This window comes from Culicoides brevitarsis, chromosome 2, assembly GCF_036172545.1.
Source record: "Culicoides brevitarsis isolate CSIRO-B50_1 chromosome 2, AGI_CSIRO_Cbre_v1, whole genome shotgun sequence".
Classification (NCBI taxonomy): Eukaryota; Metazoa; Arthropoda; class Insecta; order Diptera; family Ceratopogonidae; genus Culicoides; species Culicoides brevitarsis.
In genome coordinates, this window is record NC_087086.1 from 5,749,484 (window position 1) to 5,771,516 (window position 22,033).

The window sequence follows — 22,033 nt, forward strand, 5'->3', positions numbered from 1 at the left end:
CAAAAATTGCAAAATTTTAATAATTTTAATTTAAATTTATATTTTCAAAAAATTTTTATTTTTATTAAATTTCTATTTTTTAAATTATCATTATTAAATTTTATTTTTACTAAAAATAAATAATAAAAATAATAAAAAAAATTATAAATAACAATATATAAAAAATTAAATAAAAAATAATTAAAAATTTATTCTAACAATTAATTAAAAGATAAACATGAAAAAATATTTTTGTTTTTCAAAAATTATTTTTTTTTAAATCTAAAATTTTTTAAAATTAAATTTTCAAGTTTTTTAATTTTTTTTTATTTTTGAAAAAATAATTTTTTTTTGTATTGTAATAAAAAAAAAAAAAATATTTTTTTTTTTTTCATTTTTCTAAAAAAATTATTATTTTTTTAACAATTCAACATTTTAAAACTTTAAAAATTTAAAAAAAAATTAATTTAAATTTTTTTTTTTATTTTTTCTAATGTTTTTTTCGTTACTTAATTTTTTTGCCATTCCAGTGAAGATATTTAAAGAAATAAAATTAAAAAAAAAATATTTATTAATTTTAATTATTTTTTAATTATTTTTTTTTTCATTTTTCAAATGAAAATTCATCGAAACACAAATTTTCCATAAACTGCACGTTAATAAAATTAAAAGAAATGAAAAAAAATCTTCTTTCATAGTACACTTGAAGTACAATATTGGCAAACGTACAATTATATTGCCTCACCTCGATCATTATCATACCTTTGAGGCTTGAAGCTTTTTATAAATATTTTTTTTTGTAAGAAATTCCTCCTTTTTTTCTATAAATTTTATAATAATAGCGTCGTATGCAATTTTCCTCCGGATCAATTGATCACGCACATTCTTCATTCGTTTTTTTTTTGTTTCGTATTATTCGTGCGACCTCAAATACTATAAGCTTAGACTTGGCAAGAGAGAAAACAAAAAGAATTTTATCTTATCGCCATTTATTTTTATTTTATTATTTTTTCATTTCTATTGTTTTGTCTCTTTTTCTGAAATTGAGCTTGAGCTTGTACGTAAGGTCATTGCGCAAAAAAAAAACAGTAAAAAGCAATCGATATTAAAGATGAACTTGACATTGATGCAATTCAACACCCAAGCCAATAATTTTTTTTTCATTGTCTTTATTTTATTTTATCTATCAATATCAATCGAACATTGATCAAAATTCATGACTTCGAACTTTTTTGTTTTTTTTTCAACCTTAATAATTAACAATGTACAAAACACTTGTGATTGTTCGCATAGACTTTTAATGATAACTCGCTACCAGCATAAAAGCATATCATCTGAATAATTTTACAGTTACAGTTATTTAAACGTTTTTTCTATTCACTTTTTTGAAATGTAAATAATTTGTAAATATATCGTTCGTTGTGTTATTAAAGTCAATACGAAATAAAAAAAAACACTTTTTTTCTTCTCCATGAATGAAAATAAAATAATTGTAATTCATGCATGTGGACAAGGCGAAAATAGGTCTAGGTTAGTGCGCCGATGTTGGATTAAAGCAATTTGTATTTGTAGTTTGGACAAGTTGATTAGATTTTTGTTAATAGTTAATAAAAGTAAAATAATGAGAGAAGCATGAGAGGTTTGGCGCGGAGCATTCTTCTCGTGTTTCATGGAGTTTCGCATGATCAATGGAGTTTCCGTGTGTCGTTGTTTGTGGATTATGAATTAGTTTGAATGAGCTTGTGCTTCATTGTTGCATTTGGAGTACAATGTTGAGTAAAGGTTAGCGATTCCATAAGAAGAGACTTTGTGAAGTTTATTTTTTTTTTTATGGTTTTCAATGCAGTTTTAATGAAAATTTTTATTAAATTTGCGATTTTTGTTTTTTTTTTAATTTAATTAAAAGTATTAGAGCAAAATTGTTGTTTATTATTAATTTATTAAAAAAAAATAATTAAAAATTAAATTTAAAAAAAATATTAAATTATTTAATTAAAAAAATATTTAAATTAATTAATTTTTTTTACATTAATCAATTATAAATTAATTAAAAAAAATTTAAGAAATTTTAAAATTTTTAATTTTCATCAAATTTTCAAATTCTTTAATTAGATTTTTTCAATAATGTTTATATTTAATAATTTCTTATTTTGATAATTAAAAAATAAAAAAAATCAATAATATATTTTAAAATTTATAAATTTTTATTTTTAATTGGATTTGATTTTATTTTTAATAAATTTATATAATTCTTATTCGAAAAATACAAAATATTTAAAAAAATAATTTTAGATAAAATAAAAATTCAATTAAAAATTAATTAATTTAATTAATTGAAAATTTCTTAAAAATTTTTAGAACTTATGATTTAATTATTTGAAGAAAATCAATATTAAATAATTTTAATGCTAAAATAACATAAAAAAGTTAAAATAATTAAATTTCAGAAAATAATTCTACATTGTTACTAAAATTTAAAAAAAAATAAAAAAATTAATATTTTCAGTTTTAATTTATTTTTTTTTTAATTCTTGAAATAATTAATTTAAAAAAATTACTTATCTTAAAAATAATAATTTTTTAATAATTTTAATTTTTTTTATAAAAATTTTTAAATTATTAATTAAAAAAAAAAAATTTCAAAAAATTTTCACTTTTAATGCATTTAAATAAGAATTTTTGTTAGACCTTGAAAATATTTCGAGAACATTCAATATCTAAAAAAAATATTTTTTTATGGAAAAAACCCAACTCGTTGTCCTCATTCCCTTATTTAATGCTCTAATAACGTGAAAAATTCACTTTCGACATTTCACAACTTCTCTTTTCTTCATTGTTCATTGCCTGACTCGACTCCCATTCAGCACATCACTTATCCATCAAAAACAATTACCATCCTTCAACTCATTCGTCTCTTCTGACGCACACACAACGCCAACAATTGTTTTTAAAGTCGACAACACGAAAACAGAAAATTATGTCAGTTGTTCTATGTGACTAATTCTCACCTTTGCTCGTCTCTTGTCTTGTCTTTTGTGCTCGTCTATCGCCATTTATCTACGTCGTTCGAACGAAAAAAATAATAAATAATAATCACCTTGTTACCAATGTCTTAATAACATTTACACTAATTAGGTGGTCGCGGTTGCTCATTGAAGCAAGCAACATAGAACGAACGCGCCACACGAGACAGCGAGCGACATGAGAAGATTGCAATTTTATTACTTACATTATTTTTTTATCGATCGATTGGATCTTAATAATAACCAGTTTAATGAACTGAAATGCGCGATTCCGAGAGGATTAACAACAATGTTTTGACGTTTTTTTTCGTAGTTTTTTTTAATGAGGATTAATGTCATGTTTTTGTGTTTTTTTCCAGATGCTGATGATGAAGGTATCGAATGGGACTCGGAAGACATCGAAGAGGACAAACATTTTGACACCAAAGACTTAGATCACGTATTACAGGTAAGCAATTTTGATAATCTCTATAAATTATTATGCAGGTGGTTTGAAATTTGTGTTTCGCAACTGAAGAAATTAAAAATTTTTAACCGAAAATTAAATTTTGAACTCTTATATTTACTCAAAGTTGATTTTTTGCTGAAAATTGATAAAAATTTATATAAAAAATATGATTTTATCATAATTTTGACATTCAAATATCAAATTTAGCTTAAAAGCTCATAAAATTGCAAAATTTTGACACCTGTCAATTCGAAAATATTTCAGTTACTATTAAATTTGTATTTAAAATTTAAAAAAATTTTTAAAAAATCATTTTCAAAAAAAAAAAAAAATTAAATGAATTTTCAAATAAATTTTAACAGAATAAAAAAATTTAACTTTTCTAATTTTTTTGAAATTACGAAGTTAAGAATTTTTTAATTATTTAATTTTATGGACTTTTTTTAAATATACCTAATTAAACAATATTTTTGAAAATTTAATGAATTAATTAAAAATTTTATTTTTTAATTTCAAACATAAATTTAATTTGTGACGCTAAAAAAATAAAAACAAATAAAATATATCGAGAATAAAAAAAAACAAATTTAATTAAAATGTTTAATTATTAAAAAAAATTAATTAATTAATTAAAAAAATAAATTTAATTAAAATAATTAATTTTATAAATTTTAATTTAATTTAATATTTTTTAAAAAATAAAATTAAAATAAAATAAAAAAGTTTAAATAATTTTTTAAATAATTTTAATTAATTTTGAAAAAAAATTAATTAATTTAATTTATTTAAAAAATGCCGAAAATTAAATTAAAAAATTTATCGTTTATTTAAATTAAATTAAAATTTAAAAATTAATTTAATAATTTAATAAAATTAAAAATTATTTAAAATAATAAAATTAAAATATCATTAAAATATTTTTAAAAAATAAACAAAAATTACCTAATTTTTCATAAAAACCAAAATTATACAATTGTAAAAAAAAATAATTTTTTGAAGACTACTTCCGTTGAAATTTATACAACTCGTTATCAAATTCCGCGCATCTCTTCTGTGTCAACAATTAGCCGTGTGACGCAATTTTTATCATTAACCTTTTCTTTCGCTCATGTTTTTCTTGCAAAATCTTCAAGTACGACGCAAGTGAAGGTGCAATTCGCAGAGGGGAGTGTATCTTCAATGAATTTGCAATAATAATTGAGCAGTAAACAATTGTAATTACGCGACACTCCGACACACGATTATTACGGCATTCAAACAAAAAAACTAAAGAAAAAAAGTAGTAGCTGACTATTAAAAACACAAAAGCAAAAAAAAAAAAAATGTTAAAAAAATTTCGGACAAAAGACTTGACATAAAAATAATAAAAATGTCGTCCGAATTAAAAAAAATCCAAACAAAAGACTTTCTTACCGTAAAAAATATTAACTCCCGGTAAAATGGAATGGCATTAACGAGTTATTATGACACGTTAGATAATGACCAGCGATGCTCGAATAATGCATCATGAGGCATTAATGTTTTTATCGGCATCATTAACATTTTTTTCTCCGCGTTTTCTCGATGAACAAATCGAAATTTATTGCCGCGCGCGTAAGTGGCTTATAAAATGTCATGTAGGAAGCTTTCTTGCTGATTACGACTTTTTTACTTTTTTTAAGAAATAAAAAGAAATAGAAATGAAAAGTTGCGTTGTCTAAGATGTGGGTCAACGTAAGTCAGTTTGTGCGTTAAACGTTTAAAATTTTTATCATTTCTTAGATTTTTTCGAAGTTTCGTGAGTCGAAGTTAATCTATTTAACCTTGAAACGCAAAAAATCATCATAATTAACGTTTAAATGTAAAACGAGTAATTATCGTTCATGTTTGACTGATTCGCGTTTTGAGGCTTGACTTGCCTTCCGCAACCCTCTTCACGACAAATGTCACAGTAAATCACGCAGAATTTCTCGTAATTAATACCTTTTTATGCTAATTAGTGGTTCCTTTATCGCACGACAACAAAAAATGTGTCAAAAATGTCAATTCCGTCATTGGCTTGACATGTCGATCGATTGATAAATCCCGCACATGTCGAGCGTTTTCAAATCGATCACTTTCCTTTGTCGGAGCTCAAGTCGCGTGGGATGCCATTGGAATGCAACAACAATGAAACGGTAGCAGAAACAACACGAGAGGCAACACCTTCTCAAAATTCAACACTTTTTTAACTATTTGTTCATGCTTCTAAAGGTGCTGCTTTATTTTAAAGTAATCATAATTTAATATTGAACAAAACATGAACAACGACCTCTTTGCGTAAATACAAGACGACGGCATGCAAGGACGTTCGTGAGAAATATTCTGTGAAAAATTAATTTAGACGTTTAATTGTTAATGTTAGCACTTTGTAAATCGTGAATTGGGCTTTTGCGGAGATTTTTGGAGATAAGGTTTTTTGTGCGGGTTTAAAATTGATGGAGGAACATACGCATTAAAATTAACGAAGTAAAAAAATGGATTAAAATTTGATTAATTTTGATGATTTACAGTAAAATATTCCCATTGCGTTGAAATTTTGAGTTCATTTAATGGAAATTTGCATAAATAATGGAAGTTCCTGGTTAATTAAGAAAATTTCATTATAATTAATATTAAATTTTAATTCAAAAATTTAAATCGACATTTGAGAATTTTTTGACCTTTATTTTTTTTTTTTGTAATTTTAAACATATTTTTTTTTCTGAAATTATATAAAATTATGATTTTAAATTAAAAAAAAAAATAATAATTGGTAAAAATTTTATTTTTTTTTAAAGTTTATTATGTTTTAAATTTTAAGTTTAAAATTATTGATTTTAAAATAAATTTTAAATTTTAATTTTATTATTTTTTAAATTTTTATTTATTTTAACTTTTGAATTAAATTTTATTTTTAAAATTAAAAAAATATTTTTTTTCACCAAAAATAAAATTAATTAAAAAATTGAAATAAATTTTAAATTAATTATTTTTTGCAATTATTTTTTTTTAACTTTTAAATTTTATTTTATTTTCAATTAAAAAATTTTTAAAAAAATAATTTTTTACCAAAACAAAAAATTAATTAAAAAATAAAGTTTAATTAAAAATTTAAAATAAATTTTAATTTTATTGTTTTTTTGTAATTAATTTTTTTAACTTTTTAATATTATTTTATTTTTAAAATTTAAAATATTAAAAAAATAAATTTTTTTACCAATTCCATAAATTTAAATTAAATTAATAAATTTTATTTTTTTTTTTCATCTTTAATTATTTTAAATTAGGTAACTTCAGATTTTTTAACCTAACCGCTCAATGAATTAATTAATTTTTTTAAATCATTTTTTTAAACAATTTTTGTTTTTTAATTTTTTTTTCATTAAACATTTTTTAAAGACATCACGTGACTAAATTTTGAGTCTTTCACGCTTGAAATCTCGATAAAATTATATTTTTTAACGTCTAATGAGAACTGCAAGTCATCATCTTCATACAAAATTTGATTGAGATTCACATTAAATAAGTATTTTATAAAAATTTACAATTTTTTCAACAAACAAATTTTAAATTCTTTAAATTTTCTTCAAAACTTAAAATTTAAAAAAAAATCCAATTTTCTGCCTCATTTTATCAAAAAAATTCTTTGCAGTCATTTTTAATCCTTTTTTCCCATAATTTCCATTCCCTCACGTCGCCCGATATCCAATCAAAAGCCCATTAACAACGATTCCCATGCAGAAAAGTTCCCATCGCCCATCATCATCTCCGCTCGTTTATTAATGACACCAATACGTGCCACTTTTGAAAGCAATCAGCAATCAAACGATATCATAAAACTTCTGTTTTGCTGCGTAAATATTTCTCTTCATGCATTTTTTAAATGGCAACACGCATTTCTTTCTTTCCTTTTATTTTTTCACCGCGCGACAAAAATTCCCAACTTTTGTCGGATGTCACTTTAAAATTGTCACTTAACTGATTCTTGCTTGTTTTATTGTTGTCTCGTTCGAATGTGGCTTAACACATTTTTTTTTCTTCTGTTTCTTGTTATTTGTCGGTAATTGTTGTCGCGTTTTTTTTTTGAAGCGGCGACGATTATTTGTTATACAACTGCGTGTTTTTCTTTGAAAGAAGAAGTAAAAAAAACGATAGATTGAGAGAAGTGAATTATGACAAGATTATTGGGAATAATAAATTGATTTACATGCGTGTGTGTTGCTTTGCTTGCAGCGATTTGATGATGCAATTTTTTCATGCAAAAGATTTGCGATGCAAGCGACGAGGTGTGAATGTTAGAGGATTATCGGAAATTGTGGGATTTTCTTGTTGCTTCATAGTTGCGCGAGAAATTAACCAGACTTCCCCATCGGCAGTGCAATGTTTATTTATTTTTTCTATCGAACAGACATCAAGCAGTAAAAATAATTATAATTAATCCAGTACACGCAACGAACCGAAGTTTTCGTAAATTTAAATATAATTACAACTTTTTTTTTCTTCTAATAATAATTATAATAATGATGCACGTTGCTCGACTTACTTAACGTGAAATAATTTGTCTCTCGGTTGCATAATGTTTATCGACATCGCATTTCTATCGCGTCGCTGGCATCTGTTCATTTTCATCTTTTTTTCTGCTTCTTCGTTGTTTGCGGAATACAACGAAAAAATCATTGAGTGATGAAATTACATTTAATTACGTTTTATTGTCTTCTTGTTACAGTTATGCAGTGGAAGACTCTCACCAATTAGTTCAAATCATCAAGCGCGATCGTCGACGAATACAACGCCTGACGATCACTATAAGGCAGTTTGTCGTGCCCTGGCGACAGAAAGTCTTGAGCTGAAGATTTTCCTTGAAAAGGTTCTGCATGGAGACGCACAATCGCTGCAGATCAAGGCGCAAGTTCAGGAATCGAGCAAGGAGCTTGGAAAGTTGTCTTTTAGCGAATGGGTGAGTAAAATTTACATTTTAGAATTTTACTTCGTTCGAGTTATCTCAGACTTCAATTTATCAAAATTTTTTATCCTTTTTTTAAAATTTTCTAAAAATTAAATTTTTTCAAAAAAAAAAGTTAAAATAAAGTAAATTAAATTAAATAATTTTATTTTTATTTATTTTAAATTTTTAATTAAACTTTATTTTTTTTTTAATTTTAAAAAATTAAAAAAATTGCATATTAATGAAATTTTCAGTTCAAATAAAATATTTTTAATTTGAGACGAAATATAATTTTTCTCAGATTTTTATTTACTAATTTAAATTTAATAAATTAATTTTTTGTTTAATTTTATTTAATATTTTTTTTTATTATTTTATAAATTTATTAATTTTTTTATTAATTAAATAAATTTTAAATAATTTTTTATTTATTATTTTATTTATAAATTAAAAAAAATGATAAAAAATCAATGAAAATTCAATAAATTAAAATCTGAGATAGTTTAAACGATTACTTTTGAAAATTGCGCGCTTTTTAAGTTCAAAATTCAATTTCGCGCCATATTACAGACAGAAAAAAAATCATGGCACGACAAATCTCGTCGTCATCGTCATCGTGTCGCCGATCTGTCAGCAGGCATGAAAGTCAGGGTGAAAGTGCATTTAACGCATATTTATCCCACTTGATTGATTGTCATGCCATCTTTCTTCTTTTTTTTTCCTCCTTCATACTCTCGCGTCACATCACAAATTGGACATTGTTCTGTCAATGCGTTTTGTCATTGGACCGCAATCCCTTATCTTGCATGTTATTTTTTTTTTATTATGTTGCCACTGTTTCGTATTGTGAAATAATTTAACTCTCGTCTTTTGTGTATTTTTCTTTCTTTTGTCATGCATCCGCAACGATTTTTTGGCAAAGAGCGAGGAAAATCGGATTTGGAATTGTATTCAAGTAGGTCAAGTATTGATTATCGAGCAATAAAAAGCCATTCGCTGAAGAATAGTTTATGCAAAATTGCGAAATTGGTTCTCTGAAGTCATTATTTGAAACTATATAAGAAATTTTTTAATGCAAAATTAGACTTAGTCAATATTGTTTTTTCAATCATAGAGGATGAAGTTACAAAAGATGGAGTAAAAAAAAATAGGATTTTTCATAATTGAAGTCTTGTGAATTCCAACAATGGAAAAAGTTGTCAAAAAAACTGTCACAAAAAAATTAAGAAAAGATCTTGAACCTGTTCAAATCCTGCTCTACGTGAAAGAATTCATAACAAAACTAAATTATTTTGCTGTCGGAAGATATGTCGATCCGGATTGGAAGTTAGATTGGCATGGATATCATTCTTTAACCTACATCACTTTTGGTTTTGTGTGTTACCTTTACCATGGCTACCAAAATCGTTATGATTTTAAGGAAGTTATCTTCACAGCGTGTCTTGGAGTGTATCCCTTCATTGGCTATCAACGTTTCTACTTGATCTTGACGAATCACGAAAACGCTGTAGAAATTCAAGCAGACAATGAAGAGTTCACAAGTAAATGGGAGCACACGGAAGTTGGTTTCCCGATTCTAATTTGGTATTATCGCTTGTTGAAACGCATCGTTGTTTATGGAACATACCTGTTTGTATCATGCGGTGTGATAATCGTACTTTATCCTGTAGTTTATTTTGCATTGACTGGAAAAATGTTAGTAGTTTGCGAATTATATATACCTGAAGTAGACTACAAAAAACATCCAGGATTTGAAGCTCATTTGGTATTTGACTTTTTTGCTACAGTTCTCGTAATTTCGGGACTTGGATCTGTTACCTTTCACATTATAGCGATATTTTTTTCGCTTTGTTGTCGCATTGACATTATCACTACACGGATACGAATTTTGAGCGAAAAGGTAGCAAAGAATAGAAAACTTCTTCTAAAAGTATCAATTGGCAATGTTTTGAACGAACTCTATGAGGATCATCAGAAAATGATTGAATTCTTGGATAGATTGGAAGATCTTTTGTCATTTCAACAACTTTATGATCACTGCATTTTTGGATTTCAACTTTGCTTGGCTCTCTTTATTTTGATGCAAACAATTTGGCTACCTGGTTATTATATTGTCATATCAGGAACATTTGTGATTTTCACAATTGACGCTTTGGGCACGATCATTGAGGTTAAGTTGGAGAATTTGACGAAAGAGGTCTATAATGTTCCATGGTATTTGATGTCGCTAAAAGATCAGAAGAATTATTGTTTTTTCTTGTCACACACACAGCATTGTGAACGATTGACTTTATGGGGAAGACTGCCATTGAACTTGAATACATTTGTTCAGCTATACAAAGGAATTTATTCTTACCTAATGATTTTACGAGAGATCGATATTTAATTGAGTTGATATTTTTTTTTTAAATATATTAATTTTGCAAAATTGCGAAATTGGTTCTCTAAAATCATTAAATAATACTATATATAAGAACTTTTGATGCAAAATTTGACTTAGTCAATATTGTTCTTTCAATCATGGAGGATGTAGTTGCAAAAGATAGAAAAGAAAAGTTCAAACAGCATCTTGAACCGATGAAAATTTTGTTTTTCTGTAAGAAACTTGTCAGTAAGTTAAGCTACTTTGCCATCGGAAACTATATCGATCCTCATTGGAAGCTGGATTGGCATTTATATCACTTATTCTTCTACGTTAGTTTCAGTATCTTTTGTTACTTTTTCTATGGTTACCAACATCGTCATGATTTCAAAGAAGTAATTTTCACTGCATGCCTCTCAATGTTTCCCATCCTTGGAGTACAACGTTGCTACTTGCTTATCATGAATCACGATAGTGCCATATCGATTCAGGCAGACACGGAAGAGTTCACGAGCAAATGGGAACATACAAAAACAGGATATCCGATTCTCTGTTGGTATTATCGATTATTGAAAAAAGTGATGATCTATGGAACATTCGTTTTTGTATCAATCGGAGTCATAATGGAGGTTTTTCCAATCATCTACTATATTTGCACGGGTAAAATGATGGTAGCTTTTGAACTTTACTTGCCAGCTGTGAATTACAGAAAACATCCAGGATTTGAAGCTCATTTGGTGTATCACATGTTTTGTATTATTCTTGTGGTTTCGGGTATCGGATCTGCTGCTTTTCATATTTTAAGCATTTTCATTTCACTTTGTTGTCGTATCGATATTCTGACTGAAAGGATACAGGCTTTGGGTGAATTAATCGCAAAAAACAGAAAAAAGTTCATTGAATTGAAACTAAGTGATGTTTTGAAAGAAATCTACGAAGATCATCAGAAAATGATTGAATTTCTTGACAACTTGGAGTACTTGCTATCGTTTCAGCAGTTTTATGATCATTGCATTTTCGGATTTCAAATATGTTTGGCACTCCTAATTTTGATGCAATCTGTTTGGATTCCGGGATACTATACTGTCATTTCGGGTACTTTTATAATTTTCACAATTGATGCCTTGGGAACTATTATTGAAGTCAAGTTAGAAAAGCTCTCAGTTGAAGTATATAACATCCCATGGTATTTTATGTCACTGAAGGATCAAAAGAATTTTTGCTTTTTTATGGCTCATACGCAGAGTTGTGATCGATTCACTTTATGGGGAAGACTTCCATTAAATTTGAATACTTTTGTGCAGCTGTATAAGGGAATTTACTCATACCTAATGATTTTACGAGAATTTGAATTCTAAATTTCAAATACTAAATTAAAAATGCTGAAATAAAAAAATCTTTCCTAATAACTTTAAGGTAGATCGATGTTTTATTGAACTGAGTTTTATTGATTCAAAGAGTTGAGACATCTATAAAAACCCCTAATACTGAGTATTCACAAGAACCATTAAGTACGAATATATTCCTTTGTACAGCCTTACAAAAGTGTTTACCGATAATGGAACAAATCCTCCAACTGTCAACCAACTCGTTTTCTGCGTATTTGCAAGAAAATACAGAAATTCCATTTGACTTTCATTATTCATCGTATACCATGGAAAACTCCAAGCCACATGCGAAAGTTTTTCGAACTTCATTTCAATAATTGTTCCGAGAAAACTTAACACAAAAATTACTAATGATCCCAATATGACGATTGTGTATCCAGGCAACCAAAATCCTTGAATACAAATGAACAGCGACAGACAAATTTGAGATCCGAGGATAAGATGATCCGTTAGTTCTTGAAAAGACAATATTTTCTCCAAATCCATCATGAAATTTAACAATCTTTGATGCTCTTTGTAGATGATCTTCAAAGTTTCCTTATTCAATGAGTTTTCATCACTCAAGGTTTGTATTTGCAAGCAAAAGATGTCAATTTGCAAAGCTGCAATTGCCACAAACATCAATATAATTCCAACAATTGGCGTGATACCAATGCAAAAGCAATTAACAAGCCAGGCATGCATCACAACATGAATCTCGAATCCGGGACTTTTTGTGTAATCTACCAAGGGTATATAACAAATGTACAGCAACTGCATCCTTCCAAGCAAGAAATAGATCAAAATAGGTCCAATGGCGATAAAGAAACCTCCAAGCGGAATAAGTACAATGCCCGCTATTGTGACTTTTTCTAACATTCGAAAGTACCAAAGCATAGTTTGATGCGCAACTGAAGATTGTTCCCATAATTTCGTGAAATCTTCGATTTTCTCAAGCATTGACATCATCGTTTGATGTTCTCCGATGAAGTTATGAAGTCTTTGGAGAGCTAAAAAAACAAACAAGCCCAAACAGACGCTGAACGATACCTCTCGAATATCATTTCTATTCTCATAACCGTTGAAGCAGTAACAAATGCCTGATGATCCGATGAGAAACAGTAGATGAAAGATCTTCCAATCAACTTTCCAAAGAGGATCAAAATAGGGTCCACCTATAGGGTTAAAGAATGTTTTGAAAACATTCAGGATGAAGTTGAAAATCTCTGATGGTTGTCGATGATCGCCATTTTGGAATATATTGACTCGATTTTTAATCAAATCTATCATGTTAACTGTATGAAAGTTACAATTGAACTAACAAATGGTGACAATTTATTCATATTCAATTGAATTATTGATTCTTCAGTTCTCATTAAATCCTAAAGTGTTCCAGAATTTATGATCGCCAATGTTGTCATAGACTTTGACATGCGCATCTTCGGGCCCATTAATATCTAAATATTTAATAGAGTCATCCAGATCTGTCTTTTCCATCGTTACATCTCCAAATTTGGGAACTCTATAAAAAAATTTAATCAAAATTTTGAAAGGTTTCAAAAATTTCATACTTACCCAGTTTTGGCATAACTCTCATACAAATCTAATAATTTCTCTTGCATTGCGATTTCTTTGGGAGATAATTCAATTTTGCAATCTTCAACGAAGAAAAGTAACAAAACGTCATCGCCATGAGCTACGCCAAGTAAATCTGAATGTTTTCCAGCGAGAAGTTCTCCGAAACCGTATTTGAGTTTAGAATTGTAGTAATAAACGTATGTTGGATGAACTTTTCCTTGTAGCTTCGCAGAATGATCCATGCCGACATGGAAGAGGCGATCAGTGCAGATCTATAAAAAAATATAAACAAACCCATGTCACAATTTAAAGGATAAAATTTCTGCCCAATGCACATTTCATTTTGTTCAAATGTCAATTTCAGCAATTTTGAGGTTATGTTTTATCATTTTTGCTTGAAATTGATATTTAAATTGAAATTAACTCAAAAAAGTGAAAACTTACATCAACAAATCTTTTGTAAGTCTCTTCATTGAGTGGCTTATCTCCCAAATAATGATGTTTAATCTTTTGAGAAACTTCATTCAACTTCTCTTCCGGAATTGTTTCACTATAATGGAGTATATGGGGAGCAATTTCGTTCCAATGCTCTTCGAGATACGGCAAATATTCAGTTTTTCTCAAGAATTCTGCAGCTGGGTACAATCCTTCGTCCTTTGTTTCTGTCACGAGCCACGTGCTATGAACTTTTCCGCTTTTCATGAGATTTTCCGGATGTTCACTGATAAAAGGCATCGTATGATGATGATGATGATGATGTTCCTCAGCATTTTCTTCTCCCTCATGCAAATTATCATGACTACTTTCCAATCCAATTTTCTCAATTTCGGGTTCAACAACTACTCCGAAAACTTGGAAGGGATTATAAAGCCATGGTTGGTAATTTTTGACAGTTCGAACGATATCTTCAGCTTTGACTTCCTTCAAACATGCAACTTTGCCCTTTTTACCGGATTTATCGCCGCATCCAACGAGTTCAGCTACTTTGGCGAATTTCTTATCGGGATTTCGTTGCATGACCCACGGATCAAGAGCATTTCCGCTATGAGAAATTGCGTTAGTAAAGAGTCCTTTTGACATGTCGCTCATTGTATGGAAATGTGTTGAAGCTCCGCCGGCAGAAAATCCCGTAATTGTGATTTTTTCAGCATCGCCTCCGAATGCTTCGATATTTTCTTTTACCCATTTGAGGGCGGCGACTTGATCTTTCATTCCCATGTTGCCGGGCATCAAGTGACATCCACTCGACATGAATCCCAAAGGTCCCAAGCGATAATTGAAGGTTACGACGATCAAGGGGCGCTTTGTGAGGAATTCAGGTCCATAGTAATCGCCTCTTCCGTACATCAAGGCACCTCCGTGAATGTAAACAATTACGGGAATTTTCTCATTTTTGCTGAGATTTTTGGGCGTATAAACGTTCAGGTACAAACAATCCTCCGAACCCATCATTCTATCTTCTTTATCGAGGATTAAATGGCTCCATTGGAGACACGCATTGCCCGGTTTTGTTGCTTGAATGACATCATCTCGCTGAAAAATGATAAGAAAATTAATTTTTTGAAAAATTTTTTAAAAAAATTATCAAACCTTGGTATGAATCGGAACAGGAGGCTCGAATCTCAACTCGCCAATTGGAGGTTCAGCATAAGGAATTCCTTCAAAAGCCGTAAAATGATCCTTTTCATGTCCTAAAACCTTAAAGAACTTCGTTTCGACCTCGAGTTCATCCACTCGAAGACAATCGCCGAACGCGATGATAAGCAAAACAGGGAAAATTACCAACTTCATGTCTTTGTCAAACGAAATTTCGGTAAAGACTGACATTTGAATCGAATAACAGCCGGCTATTAAATAGAAATTTTGTTTCTTATCAGCTAGAATTCAAAATATTTACAAAATTATCACGTTTGAACTTGAACTTGACATTTTTTTCGAGAGTTTTTGACAAAATTTTACTAATTTCTCTCAATTTCCTTTTCAGGCACGCTTTTGGATGCAAGTCGTGGATGAATTACGTCGCGGAGTTCGTCTGAAAAAAATCGAAAACTTTTCGCGGACCCCCACCGAATACGAATTGACTCCATATGAGATTCTCATGGAAGACATTCGGCAAAGGTAAGAAGATCATTTATCACTTTCAACAGTTTTTTGCTCTTGCCACACACGGAATTCAATCAAGTCTAAGCGATCGTTGAATCGCTCATTAAATGGTCTAAACGCGCACAATGGGCGATGCAGAAAAGTGCTGACCTAAAGAAGTTGTTCGCACACGGAGGGAATGCTTTCAACACAGCAGCAAGCGCACAGCATCTATCTATCATCGCAGCGAACGTCAACAATCGCAATCGAAGCTCATTGTATAGTCAAAGATCATTAATTAAATGTAATAATAGTGAGAAATGGGAAAAAAAAGAAGAAGAGGAAATTAGAGATTAAAAGTACTTGGGATGAAAATAAAATGCAAAAAGCGCATTTTATGAATTATTGAAAAAAATATTTCGATAAAAATTAAAAGTTTTAAATATTTTTTGAGAAATTTTCAACAAAAATGTGTCTCAGAAGAAATTTTTAAAGAATTTTTACAAGTTTTTATTTAAAACTCAGCTCAATTTTTTATCAATTCTTTGTTAATGTTAAATTTCAAATTTTTCTTAATTTTTGAAAAAAATGAAAAATTTAATGAAAATTTTAAGTAAAATTTAAAAAATTTTTAAGAAAAAAAAAATAAGAAAAATTATAAAAAAAATTAAAATAATTTTAATAAAAAATAAAAGAAAAATTTTAAAATAAATTTAGGAAAAATTTTTAAAAAATTTTAAGAAAAAGTTTTAAGAAAAATTAAAAAAAAAATTTAAGAAAAATTTTGAAAAAAATTAAAAAAAAAAATTTAAGAAAAAAAAATTTAAGAAAAATTAAAAAAAAAAATTTAAGAAAAAAAAAAAATAAAAAAAAAAATTAAAAAAAAAAAATTTAAAAAAAATTTTAAAAAAAGTTTAAGAAAAAATAATTTAATTATTATAATAATTATTATTTTTAATTTAAATTTATTTTAAAATTTTTTTTAAAAAAATTCTTATTTTTTTTTTTTTTTTTGAAGTTTTAAATAAAATTTTTATCGATTAAAAAATTTTCATACATTTCTTAAAAAATTTACATTTTTGAGAATTATTGATTTAATTTCTGCTTACCTTTATTAATTTTTTAACTAAAATGTTAAAAATAATTTTTTTTTTAATAATTTTTAAGTTGAATTTCAATAAAACTTTAATAATAAATTTCTTAAATTTTATCTAAAAACTGAAAATTTAATTTTTTTTAATTAAAAAATGTAAAACTTACTTACCAAACTCAAGATTTAGACCAACATTAAATTTCTATAAAAATATTCTTAATTTTTTTTAGACTATAGAAAAAAATCCAAAAGAGAATTTTTTTTAATTTTTAACGAAGAACCTTCAATAAAAGATACAAAAAAAAATCAAAGAAAAAGAATAAAAAAAAATTGACAAGACTTGAAGTTGTACAGACTGCAACTAATCAATAAATGTACAAATACAAGTTTTTCATATTTTTTTTCAATTTGTATCTATTTTTAGGTAACAATTTCTTTTTCTTTCTTTTTTTAGTAACTTTTTACTATTTCAACGATTGACGTTTAAAAAAAATGATTTCTGATGATTGATGGAACTTTCCTGTAAAATTTTGACAGAATTTCTATTTAAATCTAAAATCATCTAATTTTGCATCCAAAATCATGTTCCGGAGCAATTATGTGGCAAAAAAAGTAATAAAAATGAATCATGCTGCATACCATAACGGGTTGATTGGAACACGAAACAAATTTTCTTGTCGTCTGTTTGTGCTTCTAAACAATTGACTCACATAATTTATGTGTGTTTCTCTCGTGATTTGTCCTTGAGAGTGCTTTTTTGCATGGGCTTTGCTCTTTTAAGCCACCAACATAAGTCGCGAACGGCTTAAAACAAGACACACACGTTAAACATGCAATATTTTTGTCCGCAATCGAGAAACATGTCCCATAATTCACGACGAACGACAATTATAATGTACTTTACTGTCAATTCATTCTTATTTGTTATTATTATAATTATGTAGGTTGCAATTAAATAGCATTTTTTCGACTTGTTCGTTATTTTATTTCGCTTTTTTTTCGTTCGCTACTAATAAATGATCTGCAATTTGTAAGAGTTTACGGAACGAAAAGCAATAAAAATGTAAAAAAAATTGTGTGTGCGGCAAAAAAAAAATTTTTTTTCGTTGAGCTAAGAGCAAAATCATGCACGTAATTCCGGAACATGCGGAGATTTGGAACACACTTTTCGAGGGCGTTCGTTAACTTTTTTCTGTTTTCTCAATACGGAAAAGGGCGTTTATCTTATCGATGCGGCGACGTCAATTTAGACACACACACGCACTAAATTAGTAAAAAAAAACAACGAAAGTGGTTAAAAAAATTATAAAATTTAACAAAAAAGGTCTGAGATGATTAATTATCGCTTAAGATTTTTTTTAAGGTTTAGAGTTGAAAGTTAATAAAAATGTGGCATGCTTTCTTTAATTTCTAATGATGAACTTTTAAAATAATTTTTTTTTTTATTTTTTTTTCAGAAAATATCAATTAAGGAAGGTTATGGTGAATGGCGATATACCGCCGAGAGTGAAAAAAGACGCACATGCCGTTATTTTAGAATTTATTCGTTCAAGGCCTCCGTTAAGAAAGGTAAGAAATTTATTTAATTTAATTTATTTTTTTTTTTTTTAAAAAATATAAAAAAATTTTTTTTTTTTCAATTTAAAAAAATCAAAAATTACTTTTCAAAATTATCAAAAATTAAAAATTAAATAAAAAAATTAAATTAAAAAATAATTAAATTAAAAATTAAATTTTGATAAAATAAAATAAAAATAATTAAAATTATAAAAAATTGAATTTTTGGTAGTAAAAAAAATTATTGAATGTTATTATTTTTTATTTTTTTGTGAACAACTAAATTTTAATTTTTTTTTACTAAAAAAATATTAATTTATTTTTTTATAAAAAAATTTAATTTAATAAAAAAAATATTATTATTATATTTTTTTGCATTTAAATTTAAGAATTTTTTTATTTTAAAATTTTGCTTTTTGAAATGTATTGAAGAATTTTTTTTATAATTTTAAAATTTTATAAATAAATTTAATTTAATAAAAATTTTATTTATATTTAAAAAATTTTTAAAATTTTAAAAAATTAAAAAAAAAAATTAAATAAAAAATTAAAAAAATAATTAAATAAAAATTTAAATAATATAATAAATCTGTAAAAAATTAAATTAATTTTTTTAAAATAAATTTATTATAAAAATTAATTTTTAATTTAAAATTTCCTTAAATAACAAAAAAAATTAAAATTAGACTTTTTTAAAATAATTTTATGCAAATTCTTGCCCTAAAAAAACAAATTTTCTAATAATTACCTTAAATTACAGGCCTCTGAACGAAAATTACAACCATTGAAACGCAATCCATCACCTCGTGACCTGTTACTTGACTCAATAAGGCAAGGAAGAGTATTGAAACCTGTGGCGCCAAAGCTTAAAAATCGATGTAAGTGCAATTTTTCATGTCGTTTATCACAAAAAAAAATCTTTTCTTCGAGAGCATTTCCTTCCTTCAATAAACTTTAGCAAAAAAAAAATCGCAACAAAGTCAAAAACTGCATAAATTAGATTTCATTGGCGCTGTAAGCAACCAAGTTGAGCGCTTGTCCAATAAATAAATATAATTTAACTTCCACAGTTTTCATTTGCTCCGCAATAGTTTTTCTTATCAGTTTTTTCGTATCTCCCTCGCTTGTCCATTTAAACTATTTATTTATGTCTTCTGAAACCGGCGATTATTTTCACTTCTTTTGCGCGCTGCGACGATAAATTCGTTACATATTCATAGGATAATAATAAAAAATAATAATTCCCATTCATTCCTCGAGTCGAGATGTTGTCTCTTTTGCGCGTTCGTTCGATTTACAGAAAAAAAAATATTTTATTATAAATTATTACAAGTGTTTTGTGTGAGTTGCAAATATTTATGGACTTTTACTCTTGTGAAATTCTTTCGCGCATTTCTTTGAATGACGACAACGCTCGACAATGTAAGTTTGCGCTTGTTGCGGTGATATATGTAGATAGGTGCTTTTTGCGGAGAATTATTATAAACTAGAGTGCGAGATAGAGATCTTTGTGGCGAGCATTAATGCATAGAGAAACAAGTTGAATGGCGATCTTGATGTCGTGAAATTGAAAAAGAAGAGTTTTTAAAAGGAAAAGTAGTTTTTATTTGTGGTTTCATGACCAAAAATATTTTATTAGAGATCGATTTTCATTTAAAAATTCATAAAAAAATTAAATTAATTTTTTTTTTTAAAATAAATAAAATTAAAATAAAAAAAATTAGAAAGAAATAAAAAAAAATTGATTTAAAATTTTTAAAAATTAAAAAATAAATAGAAAAAAAATTAATTTAAAATAAAAATTAAAATTTAAAAAAAAATTAATTAATTATTTTTTTGAAGATTAATTCAAAAGACTTCAATGATCGAGATATAAAAAACTTAAGAAAAAAAAAATCTTAAAATTTTGTTCAAAAAAAAAAAAAAAATTAGTTAAATATTAAATAATTTTTCATATATTTTTTTTTCTTTATTCAATTTATTAAAAATATTATTTAAAAAAAAAATTAAAAAAAAAAATTTTAAAAATTTAATTTTTTTTTTTAAATTTTTTTTTCAAAAAAAAAAAAAAAAAAAAAATTAAAAAAAATTTTTTTTTTTCTGAGCAAAATTTCTCAAAAAAAAAAAATATTTAAAAAAATTTTTTTTTATATCCAAAATTAAAAGTTTTAATTAGATAATTAATTAAAATAATATTAAAAGTAATTTTCTTTAATTTTTGAGACATTATTAATTCAAAATTCATCAAAAATTAATTTCTTAACAATTTTTTTAAAAAATTTAGATAAAATTATTATTTAATTAATTTTTAATCAATTTATTAAATTAATTTAAATATTTTTTTAATAAAAAATTTGATAAAAAAATTCACAAAGATAATACTATTTCTCATAATATTTCTTAAAAATGAAATTTCTTCATGCAAAGTACTTAGAAATTCATAAATTAACTTTGAATTATTCAATTTCTCACTATTTAAAAAATTCCCTATGACAAATTTATCTATTCTGAATAAAATTCTGATGACTCCATCTTTCAACTTTAATTTTTTTCCCGTTAATGATAAAAAAAATTAACGATATTTGATAAAAATAAAATAAAAAAAATGTTTCCTGTCCAAAAAACATTTCAATCTTGATCCAATTTCATCGCCTCTTCATTAAAAAAAAACATTTAAAAAAAATCTGATCACCTCACGGTAAAAAAAAATGTAAAAATTAATTGACAAAATGTTTTTTTTTTGTTACTTTCCTCGGGACAGCAAAGTCATTAAATTCATTAAATGTCTCTCTCTTCTACGTTTTTTTTTTCGTGCAACAACGAAACAATCTCCCTAAAAACACAACAACGACAACCAGTTTATCGCATTTTAAAACAATTTAAACAAAAATTTATTGGTAAGAGCAGCAACAAACAGCAGCCAGCAAGAAAAGAAAAGAAACGAAACCATATCGTGTGACAATCTGTTTGTACACATGTCTCCGTTTGTCTTTTTTTTTCGTCGTCGTCGTCGTCGTCATGTACGCTGATGATAATAATGATAAAAATTAAACAATAATAATGAGAGAGTCCAACATTGCTACTATTTACTCACTGGCTCGACGCACAACGGCATAAAATACGGAAGCAAACAAAAAAAAAGTATGTTTTCATTGACCATATTTGTGAAATGCAACAGTATTAATAGCAGTTTAAACCTGTTCGTTCAGGTGAGTGCGTCGTCGTCTGTTGGACAAAAAAAAAAGAAATGACCCAGAAATGGTTTTTACTTTTTTTTTTATTTTTGTTTCCACAATTGACCGTCAACATTCTGAAATTAAAAAAAAAATATTTTAATTCAATTAAAATCTCAATGAAATCAAGAAATTTACAAAAAAAGCCGAAAAATTTCCATTTTTTTGCATCGAAATAATTTTTTCGGAATAAAAGTGGCGATTATTCAATCAATCCCGCATGCAGCTCAGGCGAGCAAGAAAGTGAAATGAAATGAAAGAATAAATATTTTATGTTGAAACAATTAACATAAACAAAGTCGGATCACGTTGTTTTTGTAGTTCGATCGTCATCGCTGCCGCAAATTGCATTTTTAAATAATTTTT

General features: G+C 26.6%; 2 protein-coding genes across 3 annotated transcripts in view; one reads left to right on the forward strand and one right to left on the reverse strand.

The window, feature by feature from the left end:
- The window catches only part of LOC134829506 (protein spire), a 72,751-nt gene that overhangs the window by 37,097 nt on the left and 13,621 nt on the right, over positions 1 to 22,033 (forward strand). For both annotated transcript variants that reach the window (XM_063842592.1, XM_063842593.1), the window contains exons 4-8: positions 3,362 to 3,450; positions 8,177 to 8,407; positions 15,687 to 15,820; positions 18,335 to 18,446; positions 19,195 to 19,312. In XM_063842592.1, coding sequence (XP_063698662.1) covers positions 3,362 to 3,450; positions 8,177 to 8,407; positions 15,687 to 15,820; positions 18,335 to 18,446; positions 19,195 to 19,312 — 684 coding nt within the window. The remainder of the gene's footprint in view (positions 1 to 3,361; positions 3,451 to 8,176; positions 8,408 to 15,686; positions 15,821 to 18,334; positions 18,447 to 19,194; positions 19,313 to 22,033) is intronic.
- Positions 13,355 to 15,511, reverse strand: LOC134831923 (venom carboxylesterase-6-like). The gene is made up of 4 exons (XM_063845763.1): positions 15,293 to 15,511; positions 14,147 to 15,235; positions 13,700 to 13,974; positions 13,355 to 13,646 (listed from the first exon to the last, which is right to left on the reverse strand). The coding sequence occupies exons 1-4, from the start codon at positions 15,491 to 15,493 to the stop codon at positions 13,490 to 13,492; spliced, it is 1,722 nt and encodes a 573-aa protein (XP_063701833.1). The 5' UTR covers positions 15,494 to 15,511; the 3' UTR covers positions 13,355 to 13,489.